General features: G+C 38.1%; 1 protein-coding gene across 3 annotated transcripts in view; it reads right to left on the bottom strand.

The window, feature by feature from the left end:
• Nucleotides 1–17669, bottom strand: part of CNTRL (centriolin) — a 57503-nt gene extending 39834 nt beyond the window's left edge. For all 3 annotated transcript variants that reach the window (XM_033138366.1, XM_033138369.1, XM_033138368.1), the window contains exons 1-10: nt 17378–17669; nt 12819–12952; nt 11090–11220; nt 8814–8955; nt 7205–7391; nt 5731–5924; nt 3105–3224; nt 2664–2886; nt 1413–1522; nt 561–755 (exon numbers count right to left, since the gene is read on the bottom strand). In XM_033138366.1, coding sequence (XP_032994257.1) covers nt 561–755; nt 1413–1522; nt 2664–2886; nt 3105–3224; nt 5731–5924; nt 7205–7391; nt 8814–8955; nt 11090–11220; nt 12819–12952; nt 17378–17555 — 1614 coding nt within the window. In that variant the 5' untranslated portion in view covers nt 17556–17669. The remainder of the gene's footprint in view (nt 1–560; nt 756–1412; nt 1523–2663; nt 2887–3104; nt 3225–5730; nt 5925–7204; nt 7392–8813; nt 8956–11089; nt 11221–12818; nt 12953–17377) is intronic.
• Between the last annotated feature and the right edge of the window lie 3206 nt (nt 17670–20875).

Below are 20875 nucleotides of genomic sequence, written 5' to 3'. Positions count from 1 at the left end.
TTTAGCTGATCCTAAAAAAAAACACCCAGGGCTTTTCCCTTTGCAAAAAAAGCTGCAAAACCTTTAGCTGATCCTAAAAAAAGGCCTTTTGCCTTTGCAAAAACAGCTGCAAAACTTTTAGCTGATCCTAAAAAAACAAACCAGGGCTTTTCCCTTTGCAAAAAAAGCTGCAAAACCTTTAGCTGATCCTAAAAAAAAACCAAAAAAACCCCACAGGGCTTTCCCCTTTGCAAAAAAGCTGCAAAAGCTTTAGCTGATCCTTTTAAAAAGGCCTTTTGCCTTTGCAAAAACAGCTGCAAAACTTTTAGCTGATCCTCAAAACAACAACAACAACAAAACCAGGGCTTTTAGAGGAGGAAAACCAGAAAAATATTTTTTTTCTTGTTTCCTCCTCTAAAAATGAGGTGCGCCCTATGGTCCGGTGCGTCCTATGGAGCGAAAAATACGGTAGATTCTAATTTGATTCCTGCTAACTGGATATTTATTCAATAATTTAATTGGCATTTCCTATTAATACTACATATACTGAATTCATGTATATGTGTGTGTGTAAAACTTACATGTCTTGGGTCTTCAGGATCTAGAGAATCTATAAAACACTGCAGGTCTCCTAACTCCTTCTCTTTTTTGGCCATGTCTTCCCGCTGCCTTTCCATCTGTTTCTCTAGTTCTAGAGCTTCTTCTCGGAGTTGATTTAGGAGAAGTATCTTGTTGCTTAGCTCTTGCCTAAGACAATCCTTTTCCACTTCTGACATCTAGATTTGAACAAACAGAAAACACACCTGCTAAGCTTGAGATAAAAGGGATTCAGAGACTACAAAAGCTGTATGGTTTAAAAATATGATTCAGTGATTTTCCTTGTGAACTTGAATTCTGCAGTGTGGGCACAATTCTATGCATGCTTACGTAGAAGTTAGTCCCAATGCAGCCAATGCATCTCAAGTAAACATCCACAGGTCTATTAATTTATCACTGCATTTCACAGGGAAAAGTAGTTATCATCTATGAAAACCCGCCTTTTCCTTAGTGCTACATAATGGCCAAGTGTTGGAATAAGGTAGGCAGCTTTATTGTGTTGCCCCCAAACACCTTCCCATAAGCATTAGATTGGAATGCTTGAAATTTGACAATTATGCGCAGAAAAATAAACAGGTCTTTTCAAATGTTTCAGTTTACTGCCACATTGTTGTTGGCTATTAAATATGTATATTGCATAAATGTGTATATAACATAAAAATACAAACTGAGAACACAACATACAGAATAAAACAAAAATGAATCAATAGCCCCTCTCCCACAAACACATTTAAAAGGCCATAGTTTCAGAGAAATGTTTTCACCTGGTGCCTATAAATATGTACAGAAGGCTCCAGGGGAGAACCTCGCAGGGGAGAATAGGCTTATATACATACCTTTTTCTGAGCCACAACATCTTGGACTAGTTTAAGCTCCTCTGTTGCTTTTAAAACACGGTGCTCTGCATTGGCTACTTCACCTAGCAATTCTGCTAATTTTTCTTGGGCTGGGAAAATGAAAAACAAATGATAAAGACATGTCAATTGCAGCTATCCAGTGCCAACATGGACATATGTTACAGTTATGATGAATGTCTCCAGAAGGGTAGAAAGCAGCAGTCACAATCCAGGGAAGTGCACAGGAAAGTTTGTGGATGCTTCAAGTCTTTTAGGCTATAGTGCTATATATACTGATTTGGAAATAAATTTGATTCAAGGCAATGGAGCTTGCTTCTGAGCAGGCTTGGATTGCATTATACATATCCTTTTATGTACATAAGCTTACAGATTTACTGAACGAGGACTAGCAGGTCAAAAATTAGGAAGGTATTAGGAAAAGGTTAATCGTGAGCCAGTTTGAATAGAGTTGCATTCAAGTGACTGAATAATAGTGCAGGCTAGAGCTGAGTTTTGGGACTAAATATGGGGCCCCAAATAACCACCCAGAGAATAGCAGATGATGATGACAGTGGCAAACAGGCCCAGTACTGTTCCTGGCCTGCTTCTGGTTGCTGCAGCACATTTTCTTATTATATTGTAAAATGTTTTATAATCAAGAGATAACTGACTAAACTTGTACATGGTTGCACATAGTTATTTATTGTTACTAGACAAACATGTTATCCTTTTCCACAACCAAATGATTCTTATTCCCAAGTAGAAGTGTTTACAATTGGGATGGCAGAAGCAAGCCACATTTTATTCCTGTAGTCATGATGGTGATATGATTTGGCTTTAAAATGTGGAACATGCACAGAACATTTCCTTTTCATCAGGGTTGGCAAACTTGTTTGGATTTTGCTTTAACATAACACTGATGTAACACATATGGCCACCTAAAGGTGGGTCCCCTCTTTAGACCATTAAGTTCAGGGCCTAAAACTGCTGAACTGCTCCACTTCGAAGGAGATCTGAAGCTGCTTTGGTAAAACCCAATCCTCTGGCCTACTGCAACCTACTGTAATGGCTAGGAGTGTGAACTGGGAAGTCCTGTTTTCAAATTTCATCTCAGCCCTGGCCTCACTAGACTGCTACTCAGATGCTGTTGAGTCAGAAATTTAAATCAAGAGCATCAGATGGAAGACAATACACACACAGTGATAGGTTTTCTACATTTAACTTTGCAAGGAAAGGAGAGGTTGGAGGTACCTCCTTTAACCTTTCTCTCTTTTTCCTCTAGTTGTGCATCTAGTGACTGAAGAATATTCCGTTTCAGCTTCTGAATCTTTTGTTCTTCTGCTTCTTCCAGATTTCCCATCTGCATCTTCTGAGCCTTGCTAGGGATATAGCCTTCTACAGCGTACATGTTCCTTTTGTATCTAGATTTCCCAATGTAAGGACTTTCACCCGGTACATCATCAAGTTCAACATCCTGAAATAGGACATAGAGTACAAATTCAGCCAGACTGGAGTGCCTTGGCAGTTTAGTGCAACTGGAGATATGCTCCTCTACCATCCTCAGCATCAGTTTGGAGTTGAGGAGGGGAACAGAGTGTCAGTTCTGATTTTGTACTTTGATTCAGATGTGCAGCACAAGTTTGGTTTCAAGTAGGCTCTCTAAAACTGAAAATACTATTTTTAAATAATTACCTCTACTGGATAATAACCCAATGGTTCAAACTTGGCATCAATCTTATAAAAAGCCAGTTCTTGCTCCAGCTCATATTGTTTCTGACAGGTTCGGGTTAATTCCACCGTCTTCTGCTTTAGCTAACAAATTAACAAACAAAAGGTTAACAAATTGTGTCTTATAAACAAAGATATTTAAATGGAATGCCAGTGTCATGGGTCACTATATAATCCGTGCATGAATGACACGACACAAACATCTTTATATAGTAAAAATACAGGGTACACTAGTCAGACTTGCATAACAGAATGAATTTTGCTTTAGATGTTGCATTTATACAGATAATTAAACAAAACACACACACACACACACACACACACACACACAAACACACCGGCCATGACAAAGCAAGCCAGTCCCAGCATGCACTTGAGTCTTTTCAAATTATCCACTATGGAGTGGCTTGTCTGCTATGGAGCGGCTGGTAATGGTTGTATGCAAGATTTGCTGGATCACAACAATTTACTATCTAATGAAAATCACGTTAAGGTATCTGCAAATGGTATGTCATGCACAATGCTAATAAATACATGTACACTCAAAATAAAAAAAAGAATTAACCAGTCATTTGCTTTAGTGTAGTTTTCAAATACTGTATTGACAAATCTGATACTAAAATAAAAATAGGGCATCAACTGCTCTAGCCTTATTATTTCCATATTTTTCTGAACTGAATAGAATGAGGCCCTTACTCTGTTAGCGCGTGTATATATATATATATATATATATATATATATATATATATATATATATTGCTAGCAGAATGCAACAAAAATAAAAATGCTATCTTGGTCATATTTTTCCAGTGAATTTTTGCATATCATTTGTATTGGGATACAACTGTAGATAGAATACTTGATGCTAAGCACAAACCATGGTTTGTAGCCTAAGCCTGGTTAACAATAAAATGCACAAATTCAAACCATGGCTCATCCTGCCCCAGAGTTCATGCATACTCCAGAGCCGCCGGGGAGACCTGCTTAGTATTTTGTAACTTAAGTGATGGAGAAACTGCCTTAACTTTGACTTGTTCAAGTGCAACTATAACACTTAATCACAGTTCACGCAAACCTTGGTTTCATATACTGATTTGTGCCTAATCCTGAACTATGGAAAACAGACAATGCTTAAGAATCATAAATGCATTGGATCCACCTAAATCTGTATGTACCTTTACCTATAATCACAAATATATTTGAAGAACCAAACAGACTGATGGAAGCATAAGCAGTCCCAATTTGAAACTACCCTATTATTTTTGTTTATCTGGAAGAGAAGTGGGTGCTCTCTCTTTTTTGACTGTTTTATTGTTGGATACCTGAAGGAGAGCATGCAGCAAGGTTCCAATAGGTAGCAGTAGGAAGAACTGAAGGGACGGGGAGAGAAAAGGGTAGAAACAGGAAAGATTGGAAGAAGGAAAAGAATTAGATTTCTAAATCAAAGTATCCAACACCATGCACAACTTCTAATTTAGAAAAATATTTGACACAGGGAAGTTTTTTTGGTGAACAAATAATTATAAAACAAGTACAGCTTTCACATTATTGAATAATTCGAAACAGGACCATGCAAAGAAGCACTATGGGTTGCAGCCAAAAAAAGTGTAGTCAAGCTTATGCACACAGAGGCTACCTTTAGTGATGAATAAAGGCTCAGTCAGCAATAAAGGAAATGGGTCAAACAAACCAAGATACAGGCTAAAGGAAAAGAGGGGCAAACTAAATCACCCAGAACTAAGACAAGAGAAGACAGTGCTGAAAAATACAGGTTACCAGATCAAGATACTAATAAGATTAAACTGTTTGTTCCGTTTATTCAATTGGATGTGTGTGTTATCCACTGAATACAATCCATTGAAAAATTCTAGCTCCCATTCATTTCAGTGGGATAACTATTTATAACTCCCCAGTGGTCATAAAGACACACACCTTACAAAGCCAGTTTTCATTAAGCCCAGCTCTGAAGAATCTTAATTAAAAGGGAAGACCTAACTCCCAGCAATTATTGCAGACATGGCAAATAATAATTTAATAAAGAAACTCGAAGCTTAATTAGCCGATTAAGGTTTTTAAATACAATCCTAATTTTTCATTTCTGCATACAAAATCCACCAAACCACCTGTGGATTTTACATCCAGAAATAAAAAAGTTGGGGCTCTGTTCATAAACACATTGAATGTTAGAAATAAACCATAGATACAATGGGATTTATAGCAACAACAGAACACATGGCTTAATGCCAACCAGAAAACATTTAAATCCATCTATCTGAGGACAAAAAATGTGTACTAAGAAGGCTAGAAAACATTTAGCTTTCTGATAATTTTAAACATAACACACACAAATATAATGATAATATAATGATGGCTATTGTCAGATAAACCAACCAGAAAGCCAAATAATGAGATTATTCCCATGACTTGATATACTGCTGTAGTCCTACTGGAGTCAATTTTACTACCACACTGTAAATGTTAACCTAGTGTCCTCCTCAAAACAGTATCAATCAATGCCATTAGAGTTTCTAGAAATATTCAACAGAAATTCAATAGTCTACTGGGATTTTAAGAACCAAGGTTGCTTTACCAGCTCATTTTTTGTCTCTAGTTCACTCTCCAGGTCATGACAGCTTTGTTTCTGTTCCAGATTTTTTTGTTTTAATGATTTGTTAAGGTCATCTTGTTGCTGAAGTTGTTCGCCCAGGTCAGAGTGTTTCGTTTTAAGGTCCTCCAACTCTTTCATAGTTTTCTCCAAGTCCTTTTCTAGATTTTCAATCTCTTCTGCAGAAGAAGGCAAATCAACAAATCATATACACTCCATTTGCTACATTTACTGATCACTGACAGAAAAGGAAAGCAAAGATACTAGTGGCTTTTCCAAAAGATGCATGTGGTTAAAGGGTGCAAATTACTTGATGGGCATAAAATCAACACCAAGTCTCACAGTATAACAGACAGAAAGAAGTGTGCTATGCTCCATGTGATATTTGGCTGTCTCTTTTTTTTTTTTTAACCCATCAAGAGACAACATGCTTTCTGCAATAATGGAATTCTGGCCACATTGGCAGGTTCTCTTCACATCCAATCTAATCTAGGTTCAGGTGAGAAGATACCTACCACTTGTTGTTTTAAAAAAGTCAGGGAAGCTGGAACTCCTCTGAAGCCATAACACCACACAGTAGACAGGTAAGAAAAGAGCAGTTGTCCTTCCAACTGCCAAGGACAAAGATTCCAAAGCTTATTTGCATAAGTTCTGCCTATTGCAGGCTTCCTCAAACTCGGCCTTCCAGATATTTTTGGCCTACGACTCCCATGATCCCTAGCTAGCAGGACCAGTGGTCAGGGATGATGGGAATTGTAGTCTCAAAACATCTGGAGGGCCGAGTTTGAGGAAGCCTGGCCTATAGAAATAAGTGGAAGAGCCAACCTATTTCTGAATGGTGTGTAAATGTGGAATAACAACCGACTCTGCTCAACATAGAGAACATTGGGGACTCATGAGGCAGGGCCACACGTGGTAGGGACGTTGGAGGCAGGATTTGTGTTCAGATCCACCCCTCCATTTAAAGATTCAGATTCACATGCTCAGGTGAATGCCTGAACATGCCTTGTGCTTTTCGTAGATGTGATACTCCAAGAGTAAAATTATTCTTTATATCTACTGCCTATATATTTTGAAACTTAGGTCACTTTACAAATTACCCATGTGTGGTGCAAAGAAGACAATAAAAAGAGTCACATCCAATCATGGCTTCCCAAGTAATTATTGTTACTCATGTTTATTATGGCTTTCTCGCTTTCCTTTTTTGGGCAAGATTTAAAACATTTTTACTGTACTCATAATACAACACAGTTAAAAAAATAAACTAAAGAAAAAGAAATGCAGAGTCCTCTCTCACAGGTAGCTCTTAATTCGTGTCTCACACAGAAAGTGGAAGACCCTCCCAGCTTTCAGCTGGGAGCTTTCCTTTATTTTTCCAGCCCTTCATCATGTAAGATCTCAACAGGAATTACTTCTGAGTAGACATGTTGTTTTATGATCCTATGGTTATCATATTTACCTAAATTAAACCTCTCAAGAGCTTCTTCTCTGTCATGGTTTGTCACTGGCTGCCCCTCAAGATCTTCCAGCGACCTCAAATGGAATATGGTATACAGACGATAATGAGGAAGGTTTACAACAGGATTGTCTGCCAGAAACAGAGAAGTCAAGTCTTTAAGAGACTTCAGTTTAGCTACCTCATGGAGCTGAAAGAAAGGAGGGGAGGTACAAGAATTAGATATTCTTTGAAGCATGAAACATATTCCATTTTCTGCTTATAGACACATAATCTAACATAAAAAATTAAGTCATTTATGTTAAAACTGAACCCAGACCAGTGAAATCATACTGTGTCAGTGGTAACAAGGCATTAACAGTATTACACAAAGGCAAAACAAAAAACAAAAAAACACCAGAACTCCTGAGTCAAAATGTTAGGAGATTTCATTTGAATGTTGAAACATGTGTTCCCAACTAGGGTGAATCTTTCCTTGCAGAGATATGCCACCCCCCAATCAAAACTGTTTCTCTAGTTTTCATCCAAGTCCTAAACACAAGTATTGTTCAGAGTGTTGTACAAAATGCCTCCAAGGGCTGTTTCTAATGGTGCAATTTTTTTGTGAAGGTCTTAAGCTTAAACAATTCAATGAAGCACATCCAAAAATCAGCCCTAGTTAAAATGGAGAAAATCTATCAGGTGTGGGGAACCTTTGACCCTTGAGATTTTGCTGAACTGCAACTCCCATCATTCCTAGCCACTGGCCATGCTTGCTGGGGCTGATGGTCAAAGGATCCCAACATCTGTGATACACGGAGCTAAATGAAGACAAAAGGCGTCAGTTCAATAGGTTAAAAATAAATCTTCAGGGATCCTTTAGCATATTGTGTCTGCTGGGGCATTCTAATGTGACTGTCATGGAATCTCAGTGCTCCACAAAGCACTCTATGGTAAATTCTAGGACAGTAACTAAGCTCATACAGGGAACTGACCTATACAACCTTACTGTTGCTCCACTTGGATGGAGAACACTCTCCTCCAGCTGCACATTGCTGGAGAGAGTACCACTGGAGAGCAATGTGCCTATCAGGGGCACTCACCAGCATTACTAATCTTCTCACTGAAGAACTCCTGAAAAGCTCCAAAGGCCTCCTGGAAAATAGTTTTGCTAGCTACTGCCTTAGCATATGTCAACATATGATTCTAATCATCATACAGTGGGAATCTCTGGAGGGAAATCTTCACACTGACACTTGCTCCTGGCTTTATGGAAAAATTGCTGGAACTATATGATTGTCTCTCATTTTCTAGTCCTCTTTACATTTCATCACATAAGAAATGTACCCTACTTCATCTTATCCTCCTTTAAAATCATGTATTTCTGTGATTTGTCACCAGATGAAAGCATTCACAGGTGCTTGGAAGGCTCATTCTTTAAAAATAAAGAAATAATAATTAAATGTAGCTAACTGGTACACATGGTTATTATCAATCTTCTACAGAGACAGCTATTTTCAAATGTCTAAAAGTGTTATCTTAAGGAAAAGGCTTAAACAAAGAAGCAGACAACAACTAAAATCCAAAAACAAGGTGTGTTCTGCAAGCATCGCTGTAAGTTGAAATCACTTACTGATGATACTTTGTTTTTTCTCAAATTCAGGATGCGCAAGGACCTGAGTTTCTTCCCTACCCATGCTGGGATGTGCTCAATCTCATTCCCAGCAAGGTTTAGCTTCTGTAAATTCTGTAGATGTTCAATACCTTCTATTTTACTGGTGAACAGAGAGAAATATTGAAGTTATATATCGTAAGATGAACAACATCTGTATACCTTTAAGTTTCTCCTAGGACACAAGGAACATTTTCAAACCATGATTTCTAAAACCAGGAACAACTCTCATATGTGCTCACATCTGGCTTCATAGTTTTTTAAAAGGCTTAGCCATAAACACTGGGGACCTGTTGAATATTCTCCCATTTCTTCCTAAACCTTTGGGTTTGGAGTCATGGGATCCTAGTGCTCTGCATCTGTAACGTATGTTCCATTTAGTCTACAAGCAGAAAATGAGACTCTAAGCCAAAAAGCTTTGAGGAATTAAATTTACAGCAAGCACAAGAAAGAATAAGATACAACTACAATAAATGTTTGATAAATGATTATTTCATTGTAAATTGCGTTCCTCCAAAACTGCATGCAGTTTTTCAGCTTGATACCTGGTTCGGTGTTTGTATAACTGTTTTCATTTTGCCATTTTAAAATAAATATAGAATAAAACATATATTTAGGGAGGACAAAAGATATCTATCAAGATACTATGCCAGTAAATTCAACTTCTGAAATCAGAAAACTGTTGCAATATTGCTGGGTATTTTCAGGAATGTTAAGCAAATCTTCATTAAAATATTATTGTAAATATTATTGACTGTTTGGAAATGTTCTATTTTACACTCAAAAACTATACAATTCTAATCAGCATATGGTAGGAGGGAAATTGCTTGTGCCCCCTTCTCTGCTTTTGTTTGAAAAGGTTTATCATGCCTGCGTTATTATGCCTTGGGGGTTTTTTGGTTTGTTTTTTTAAAAAAAAATAAAACCCCACAAAACTCAGATTGCTCTAATCCATATTTCATCATAGAAAAGCTGTTTCACCAAGTGAGGAAGTTACATCAAATGTAGTGTGTAGAAATTGATGGGCAGCCTGATCCAAAAAGATAGTTAAATGATAGTATTCAGGTTTCAGGCAACTTAACTTCATAGAGCTAACTCTGCAATCCTAGACATATCTATTCTGAAGTGTTGCAGCCTGACAGTGAAAAATCTGTGTCATCCAAAGTCCTATCATATTCATATGCTTACACCTAGGTAAATGGGGTTAGGACTGCAGCATGTCATTTTAAATACAGACACTTGGTAATACCTGGTCTGCAAATATATGTTCTGTTCTCTGATCTACAAATTGATATTTCAATAGCAGTGGCATGCAGCAAAATTTTCTGTAGGGCAACAATTAGGGCCAGAGGTGCCAGCTTGAGAGAGTAATTGTGGGGAGAACATCATGTATGTGAGCAGCGCACCTCCCTTCCTAAGCCAAGCAGAAGATTCCCAGGCTTTGGGAAGGTGACAGAAGGGATCCTGGACCCATCGGAGCATTGTGCCTCCCTAAACTGGGCAGAAGTTTCCTGGACTTTGGGAAGGAGGCACCAGGGGAACATTTAGGAGACTAGCCTAGTCCCCCTAGTCCACTGTCCGCCAAAGGAGCCAATTCCTAGGGGCCATGGGGGCTTTGGACCCCACAATAACACATTGGAAGCTACGCTTTGGTTTTTTAACGTTTTGGAAGTCGAATGGACTTCTGGAACGGATTCCGTTCGACTTCCAAGGTATGACTGTACTACTGGCTAAGAATGAAGCCAGATTTGCATAGCCAGAGTGAGCAGGAACACGACAAATGTGGTATAGAAAGAAAGACCACAGCTCAGTCATAAAGCTGCAGAAAGTCCTAGATTCAATCCCTAACATCTTTAGGCAGGGCTAGGGGAATCCTGCCTGAAATCCTGGAGAGTGCTGCCAGACAACGTAGACAATTCTGAGCTGGATGAACCAATGGATTCATTCAGCATAAGACAGTTTCCTATGTTCTACCTCTACAATCATGAAAGATTTTAGTAGCTTGACACAACTTCTGCATCAAATTATGAAAGCTGCTTTGCATGCTAAAAAAGTACCAGCACCAAAACAAAAGCACTACAGCTACAGACTCCTTACAGCCTGTGCTATTTTTAGTTCTCTCTTTGGTGGAAGCTGTTCTTGTTTCATGGTTCGCAATCCCAATGTAGCAACATTTTGCAACAATGAATCTTCTAATGCGCCATACTAAAACAATATTTTGCTATAATCTTGCTTACCATATTTTGTTGAATGATAGATTGAGGTCACGTAGCTTTAAAAGTTTGTCTAGTTTTTCAATCTTCTCAATCAGATTGTTACTGAGATTGAGGACCTCTAGTTTACAACATTTCTCGAGATTTTCTAGGTACTGAAAATATACACAAGATATAAAACTACTAGAATAGTGTTGACAGTAATATAAAACAGTAACCTTCTATTTTTCAGAACCATGCTGACAGAAACAATAAATCATGCTATCAACTGAGATTAATAATAGAGTGTAATTGTGCCAACTGATTCTGAAACAGGCAAAAATAATCAGTTTTTTAAAGTTTCACCCAAGAGGCATTCAGAGATGTAAAACGTTTGTAAAAAAAAACCCCAGCATTATCTCTGTCCGATACTGAGAAAGAAAATAAATTGCAAAGAAATACATCATTACTAGGTTTTCTGCTTACCCTTGGGGGTAGCCAGTTTTTATTTGGGGGGGCAGACTTTATGTTGGGGGCCAGAACTGAGTTATCTGTGATACAATTGGTTAGTTAGTTAAGTATTTTTATTTATTTGATTTAGGGAGGGGGCACCTTCCCTTCCCTACAACCCCTTGGCTACACCCATTTGGTTACCCATCATTTTAAGCAAATGAACTCAACTGAATTAAACTTATTTTAAGCTGTGCCTAATTCTCTTCGACAGGACAATAAGTTTTGTTTTTTCCTCCAATGGTCTTATTCACACTTCCTGGTAAACTATAGTCAATGGTTTGCTGTGAATGTGCTGATCTTGGCCAATTTTGCTCTTTCCAACACATGCTGGAAGGAAACAAATTGGTGGTGTAGCTTTACATCTAAACCAGGGACGATGCTTTGTTTCACTACCCCCAAAATCAGGAACTGGAGCCATGGTTTGTTCTTGATTTACTGACTGGGGTCCTTTAATCAGGGACATAATGCTAAGCCACGGGTTTGTTTCCTCCATGTGCTAGTGGGAAACAATATTCAAGGTATTAACTATGGTTTACTGCAGAGATAGCCAACATGGTACCTCCTCCAGATGTTCTTGGGCTCCAGTTCCCATTATCCCTTACCACTGGCCATGCTGGCTGGGGCTGATGGGAGTTTTAGTCCCACATATATATGGCACACTAGCAACTCCTGGTCTACAATGACACGTGAAATATGCTATTGTATTTAGTTTATTAAAATGGTGTCAGGATGTATTTGGGGAGCCTCCTGCCCTCTCAGAATGGGATCCAGCCAAGTGAACTAACTAGGAGTCTTTTTGTTTACACTACTCTCTTCAGGCACAGAAGGAAATAAATGTGCAGAACATCAGCCTCTGTGATTTGCAATTTGTATGAATGCTCTGCACTGACTACTCAATATAAATTCTGGAGAGCCTGGTCTTGGGCTATAGAAAGGTTATTGCTTTTAGATAAAGCCTCTAAGCTAGGGAATTTACTTCTTCTGGTCTGGATAATTTGCCTTGGTAAATAGCCCCAGAAGCAGGTCATTGGAACAGGGAGTACCAGCAATATATAGTATAAAAAATTTGACTGCATACTTTTAAAAGGCATGATATAAAGTCAAGGACTCTATGGGTAGTTTTTGTAGGCAAATTGGAATGTGCAGTGGTAGCTCTATATGCAGCAATTTTTTTGTTCTAGGTGAAAAGACACACGTATGACATTCCCCTAAGTCCCATCAGGGTAAAAGGTGCGAGGAAAAATAATAATAAAAATTATACCTTAAACTTCTTTCCCCCATCTTTGGCAAGGGAAAGATTTAGAGTAGTTACGCGTGCCAAATTTTCCTGTTTGGACAGCTTCTTGATAAGAGTCTCAGTTATATACCTGATACCTGGACTGATACAGTTGTCATCTGAAATGAACAATAAGGTATTACTGTGTGTGACAATAAAATAATAGAAAGAAAAACATTCAACTGAAAGTTTTGTCATAAAGGACAAAATATCTGATTGCATTAGAAAGTGCTTTTAGCATATTCTAAAATATGTAGTATGACAAAGCAAACCTATTAGTGACTTGTTTCTATCACTGAGCTAATAACTTTGGGTACTGACACTTCCATCATGAACCTCATAATGGTCTATGTTTATTTACAATCAAACTTGCTGTCATTTGTCCCCTTTGCTTTCCATTATCATGTCTCTTTACAATAGGAGTGCCTAACATGTAGCCCTCCAGATATCATTAGACTCCAATTCCATTCATAATCTTTTTATTCAGGATTTACAAACATACATTATATTTACAATTCTTTTCTATTAAACATTTCTATATTTTGACCTCTCAAGGTCTGGACTTCCCTCAACCCTTCGTTCTGGTTTTCACAATATCGTTTCTTTGTTTTTATATTTATTCCAAATATTATTGCTTTAATTTTCATAATTAATATTGTCTCTGTTATTTCATCATACAACAATATTCATTTTTTGCTACAAAGCTTCCTGTAATCCTACTAACGTATTCACTTGTGTATTTTTTCTCAGATAATTAGCAAATTTTTTCCAATCCTCAATAAATTTCTGATCTCGCTGTTCTCTGACTCTCCCTGTCATTTTGTCTAACTCCGCATAATCTGCCATTTTCAAAATCCATTCCTCTTTCGTTGGTAATATGTCCTGTTTCCATTTTTGAGCCATTAATGTTCTGGCTGCTGTAGCCATATATTGAAAAAGTTTTATATCTTCTTTTTTAATTCCTATATTAATGATGCCTAATAATAAAGATTCTGGCTTTTTGACAAAATTATATCCTAATATTTTTTTCATTTCATTATATATTTCATTCCAATAATTTTTAACTTTTTTATACTCCCACCACGCATGATAGAAAGTTCCCACACTTTCTTTACATTTCCAGCATTTGTTGTCTCCTTTATGCATTTTTGCCAATTTTGCTGGGGTTATATACCATCTGTATATCATTTTATATATGTTTTCTTTTAACGCATTACATGCCGTGAATTTCATCCCTTCTCGCCACAGCTTTTCCCAATCCGTCATCATAATATTGTAGCCAAAATCTTTTGCCCAGCTTACCATAACCGACTTTACCTCCTCATCCTTTAATTCCCACTCCAACAATATCTTATACATTTTTGATAGTGTTTTATAATTATTATTTAATATTTCCCTTTCAAATTTAGATTTAGCATCGTCAAAACCATTCTTCTTTAAATCATTTCTGAACATTTCATTTATTTGATGATAGTGTAGCCAATCGTTTGCATATTCTTTTACTTCTTCATATGGTCTAATTTTCCATTTTTCTCCATCTTTTTTAAGCAATACTTCATATGTTGGCCATTTCTCATTCATGTTTGTTTTTTTAAGAGACATAGCTTCTAATGGTGAAAACCACCACGGAGTTTTCCTTTCTAGTAAATTCCTATACCTTTCCCACACTTCATAAAGGGCTTTCCTGAATATATGGTTTCCGAATCCTTTATGGACTTTAGTTTTACCTTGCCATAAGTAAGCGTGCCAACCGAATCTGTTGTCGTGGCCCTCCAAGTCTAAAAGGTTCGTATTTTTTAGTATCATCCACTCTTTTATCCAGCAGAGGCATGCTGCCTCATAATACAATTTCAAATCTGGTAATGCAAACCCTCCTCTGTCTTTAATGTCCGTCAATAATTTAAATCGAATTCTGGGTTTTTTCCCTTGCCAAATAAATCTAGAGATTTTTCTTTGCCAATCTTTAAATATTGCTGTGCCTTTGAGTATGGGGATTGTCTGAAACAAAAACGTCATTCTCGGCAGCACGCTCATTTTGATTGTCGCGATTCTTCCTAAGAGTGATAATTTTAGTCTATCCCATATTTCCAGATCTTCCTTTATTTTGTTCCATACCGAATCATAATTATTTTGGAATAGATTAATGTTCTTATTTGTCAGCCATATTCCTAGATATTTGACTTTTTTGGCTACTTCTATTTCTGTTATTTCTTCTAATTTTTTAATTTCGTCATTGTCCATATTTTTAACCAATATTTTCGTTTTTTTCTTATTTAATTTGAATCCTGCGAATTGGCCAAATTCTTCAATTTCTTGTAATGCCGCTTTTGCACTTTCTACTGGGTCTTCCAATGTCAATACTAGGTCATCTGCGAATGCTTTTACTTTGTGTTGCTTTTTTCCAATTGTTATTCCTCTGATTTTGTCTGATTCTCTTACTCTTTTTAATAAAATTTCCAGGACTGATATAAATAGCAATGGTGAAAGTGGGCATCCTTGTCTTGTCCCTTTAGATATTTCTATACTGTCCGATACCACATTGTTTACTATTAATTTAGCTTTTTGTTCCTTATAGATTGCTTTGATGCTTCTTAATATACTGTTCTTCTGTATGAAGAATCCCCTCATAACTGCTTTGCTGGTATCCCATACGATATGTTCTTTTGTTCCCTTATTCCTATTTAATTCGAAAAATTCTTTTAATTTCTCCTTTGCTTCTTCTTCTATTTTTTGATCATCTAGCAGATTTTCATTCAGTCTCCATCTAAAAGATTTTTCTTCAATTCCTTTTATTTCGCAATATATTGGATTATGGTCCGATAGCGTCTTTGGCAATATTTCAATTTTTTTTATTCTTGGTATCATCTCATTTGAAGTTATTACATAGTCAATTCTTGCATTTGATTGTTTTGATTCTGAGAAATGGGTAAATTCTTTTTCTAATGGGTGTCTTATTCTCCAAGCATCCACCAAGTTACAGTTCTTCATCATTGAGAAGAAATTCTTAGGTAGTTTCCCATCTTTTGCTTCCATTCTCTTCCTACTTCTGTCCATTTCTAATGAAATTACGCCATTCATATCTCCTAATATTATGATTTTTTAGACTCCAATTCCTATTAGCCCCAGCTAGTATGGTCAAAAGTCAGTGGTGATAGTAGCTGCAGGATAAAACATCTGGAGGCCCACAGGTTCCCCATCCCTGTTTTAAAAGTTCAGCAATTGTCTTTTCAAAGAAGGGTATTATCTTTCAATAATTCTTTTTCTATTTTTTATGGTTCCTTCCATTTTCCCTCACTTCTTCTCCTGAACTCTCTTCCTGAACATCTCTTCCTTTAAAGGCCTTCTTAAAATTTACTTTTCCATGAAACCTTTTGGCCTAATGCTTAGATTTCACTCCCAACTAAAACCAAGCAGACATACCCTGACATAACACTTATCCCAACATGAACATACCCAGATCCTATGTTCCAAAGCTGCCAGTCTTTGTCTTTGGCCTAGAATGGCCCCTTTCAAGCTTTCTGTGAATAATTGCTGGTGGGAAAACTGCTGCCTGCAGCTTACCACCCACATGGGCGCAGCTAAGTTCACCACCACGGCAAGTCCAACCACCCAGCATTGCTCCTCTCTACAAGCAGAGGCTGATTGGGAGGAATCTACACACTATGCTAACTCCTCCACCATCCATTAATGTGGAGAGTAGGGACAGAGCTCCAAATAATACAATAAGATAAAAGAAACTAATCTAACAAAAACAAAAATAGAGAAAGTCCTCTCTCAAAGGTAGCTCTTAACTCTTGTCTCACACAGAAAGTGGTGGACCCTCCCACCTCTTTCCTTTCTTCTCCCTGTCTCTCACCCTAGGAAGTCTTCCCTTCCCTGCCTCTTACTCAGGGTCCTTGCACCAACCATGTTCTTCTTAGTGTGCCCTGTCTGGTGCTGACTTCAACAACTTTTTGCTGCCACATTAAAACATAACATAGTCTTGGGCAAGGTGTGCTGGGTCAACTGAAAAGCTCCTCTCCTGTGTCACCAACCTCTGGCCTTCTTTCAGATGGGGCATATGGAGAAGGGCCTCCGGTTCTGAACAAAAGAACTCTCCAGTGGGCCCTCTGACACCTCTAAACACACTCAGCTGCACCTGCATGAGAACATGTTGTGCTCTTATTATCTACAAAATGCTCTAAACAGATATTAGTTTCTGGAATGCTCTTCTCAGGGAGCATCACCTGGTACCTCCTGTTGATGTCATTTTCATGCCAGGTGAAACAAGGCATTGTGTTATTTCTTGTCTTTAACTCTTTTTTCCTGTGTTGTTATTATATGAAATTGTATCTTGGTATTACTATTTTTATTTTTTATAATTTGTTGAGGTGCCCTGGAAATACCATGCTCTATATATAGCTATCCAACAAACAAGCAAATAAAAGCTAGTTCAAAAGCCATATTCTATTATTCCCCCACCAAAAAAATTAAAATCCAGGCATATGTCTAGATCTAAATGTCAAAAATGTGTAGTTTAAAATGCTAATTATTAACTACTATACCTTGTCCAACTGAAGATTCAGAGGGAATTCCTGTATCACTTTCTTCAGGTGCATTTCCTTGACGCCTTTTCCCCTTTGTCAGATAAGTAGCTGGAATCCCTCGTCTGCTCAATGGAGATGGTGACCTGCTGCTTGAACTCACAGTAGACATTGGACTCCAAGTTCGAGATGAAGACATCAGTCTCTTTCTAAGTGGTGCTCTTTGTGGCCGGCCTTTCCTTATTGCACAGAATGCTGCATAGTATTAGGTGAAAAGCTAGAAGCAGACAAACACAAGATCCTCTTCAAATCCTTTCCAAGGGCATAAAAATATTCATGTAGCTGATCAAATGTAAATCTACAGACCTTAATTATTGGTTATGTTAAATGAACATTAAAGAAACTTTTACATCTCTCATTCTTCATCCTTTTTTTAACTGTTCTTTCAAGAAAGCGAAACTCAAAGTGACTTACAAAAATGAACTTTAAAAACAAGGATAAACAACCAAAAAATAATGAGAAGAAAAGCCACCGGTGCACACGTCCCCCAGTACAAATTGCCTAGACAGCCAGAGCTAACTCGAATTTCATACCTTCCATCTTTGCTTACTTACCACGTCCTCAGTTTGCTTTCAGGAAGCTGTGGTTTCCCACCCCACCCCCACCCCACTAGTGCAGAAACACTTTAGTTGATATGAACAGTTTCTGTTAGAGTTGTAGGATAAGAAAACCAGCCGAAGAAGCAAACCACCTTAGAAATTCCTACAACTACTTTCTTGAGGAAGAGTATTGTAAGTTGCCTGCCTATTACAATTATAAACATGAATGGCAAACAACAGGCCTGTTTCTCCTTAACTGTTTCAGCAAAATAGGAGGCAAACAGATGACAAATGTTAAACACACACACACACACCAGAGACCAAACAACTAAAACTGGGATTGTAGGGTGGAAGTAGTTAAAAAGTCTACACCTAAGAGTGTTTGTGCCCAGTATGTGTGTCCCTCTGTGTGTATTATATGTAATACCCTGTGTTCCATAACACATTGTCTTCCCAAGAATACCTAAAGGTGGTTCAAACATCTACTGTTGGTAAAGCACAACTATCTGCCATCTCATTTGGACAGTAGCAAAAAGCAGATCACAATGTTAATTTTAGTTCACTTGATATATAAAGCATGCACCTTTTGACGACTCATGCTGTAGGCTCTTCTCTTGTTGTACACAAAGCAACCAGTCATATTAAGTTTTAAGCTAACTTAAAACTAAGGCCATTGTTGATTAAACTGCTATTCTCAGGTACTTCTCCCTAGCATTCTCTGCTGCTATGAGTCTGCAGAAGGAAAGGAAAGTACACTTTAACCTCTGCCACCAGTCAGGGATCCAATGGCCAGGGAAGACTGTACCTCTTGTTTCCTAGGAAACAGGTAAGGCAAAAGGTAAATGACCTCTGGATGGTTATGTCTAGTCAAATGCAACTATGGGGTGTGGGCGCTCATCTCACTTCAGACCAAGGGAGCCAGCGTTTGTCCACAGTCTGCTTTCTGGGTTATGTGGCCACCATGACTAAACCGCTTCTGGCGCAACAGAACACCATGACGGAAGCCAGAGTGCACAAAAATGCTGTTTACCTTCCCACTGCAGAGGTACCTATTTATCTACAGTACTTGCATTGGTATGCTTTTCGAACTGCTAGGTTGGCAGAAGCTGGGATAGAGCAATAGGAGTTCACTCAGTTGTGCAGATTTGAACTGCCAACCTTCTGATCAGCAAGCCCAAGATGCTCAGTGGTTTAGACCACAGCGCCACCCATGTTCCCTCTCCTAGGAAGTACATCATGGCAAAAGGGAAATGAACGTGGCCCAATTCATTGGCTGCAGAAGGAGAAGTGGCACAGAGCTTTCTTCTGTCCTCTCTGGCAGAAATAACACTCAGCTCCAACAGCCAGTTGCCCTGGGTATGCACAGCCAATTGGTCTCTGCCAAAGGGTTCCCATTTGCATGAATGTAAAGGCAGGGAGGCTTAGTTTTGCAGATCAGATACAGCAGGGACGTCCAACTCCATAGATGGACCAGGAAAACCCCGGGATCAACCAGTATATCCCGATTGACCTGTTGGGACATGCCTGAAATATAGTATTAATGCTGAGAGAACAAGAACATCAAGAACTGGTGCCTAAATTTGCTTCTTTCTTTTCCTTTCCCCTACCCATTCCTTTTCATACATGTCTATTAGATTGCGAGTCTGCAGGCAGGGACTGAATTATCTTTTAATCTCTCTGCAACACTGGAAACAATGGGTTCTTTATAAGGTAAGAATAGCACATTTATTATTTTAACTAGCTTCTTAAACACTTGTATAACTAACAAAAATGGACACCATTAACTTAGATGCATTAATTTCAATGGGTTTACTCTGAGCAACAGTGCTATTGTTCTAGAAAAAGAGGTGCTGGAACTTACAATGAACACCTCCCTTATTCTCTTAGAATGGCAAAGGTGCTCACCTGGGAGGTGTAAGAACTGTGTTCTGGCAACTTCCAGCTGAAAATAAAGTCCTGCTGAGTAGAGCTCGGTTGACAAAACCCCTTTTGTCATACATGTTCTAATTTATTTCACCTAGATTTAAATACTCATAATCCTACATATCCTGCAAACAGCTTCATTGATTTGTTTAATCAGCCCACATATTATCTTTCTTTCATCTTCACTTTTTCTTTCCTACCTATTTAACATGGCAGTTGGTGGTTAATTACTCCAGTTTGATACTGCTCTTTATCCTTGTTTACTGAAAGCATCATTAAAAGACACATCACACAGAGTAGCTTATTTTTCTAAGAGCTGTCTTTTTGATGGTGCTTTATAAAACAAGCCAATGTAACTTCAGACAGAACTTTGTTTTCATATCCATATGACATTGAACAACAATCACCATATTGTACATCACAATCCCCCCCACACTCCTAGAAGTAGATTGTCTCCAAAATATTGAAGACATGAAACGCTCAAAGCAGAGAGGTTGAAGAAGCTGGGAAGCATTAACAGCCTCCCCCAACAATATGGCACTTGAAAGAAGGGCAGATTTTTTATTACATCTTTATCCCAATCATTCTTCAAGAAGCATTGGGCTAGATGTGATACAAAGGCATTTCCTAGAGGAAGCTTTTTTGGACTGTGTGTGTAGGATTTGGAGTGGCCCAAAGCTTATTTGGGGCTGCACATCTCCAGTTCTTTATTCATTTATATGTGTATTATTAGCATAGGGGTGCTATGTTTGACAGCATCTTTTATCAAAAAAGTGTTGGACTGGACATGATGCTATTGTGCTTCATACAGGGCAGTTTCCCTCTTGTAGTGAATGTTTTCACTTATTTTGGGGTAGGAAATCCCCAGTTTTTCATTCACGGGTGGCATGAATGAAATATTACCGCAAATATTAAAGTCCCTTGTGCAAAACACTTTTAACAGAGAAAATGCTGTTGCTTCTGGTCATGGTGATGTATGAAATAGGGTAGCCCTGTG

The sequence above is a fragment of the Lacerta agilis genome, chromosome Z (assembly GCF_009819535.1).
Source record: "Lacerta agilis isolate rLacAgi1 chromosome Z, rLacAgi1.pri, whole genome shotgun sequence".
Taxonomy (NCBI): Eukaryota; Metazoa; Chordata; class Lepidosauria; order Squamata; family Lacertidae; genus Lacerta; species Lacerta agilis.
This window is presented reverse-complemented; position numbering and strand designations above follow the sequence as displayed.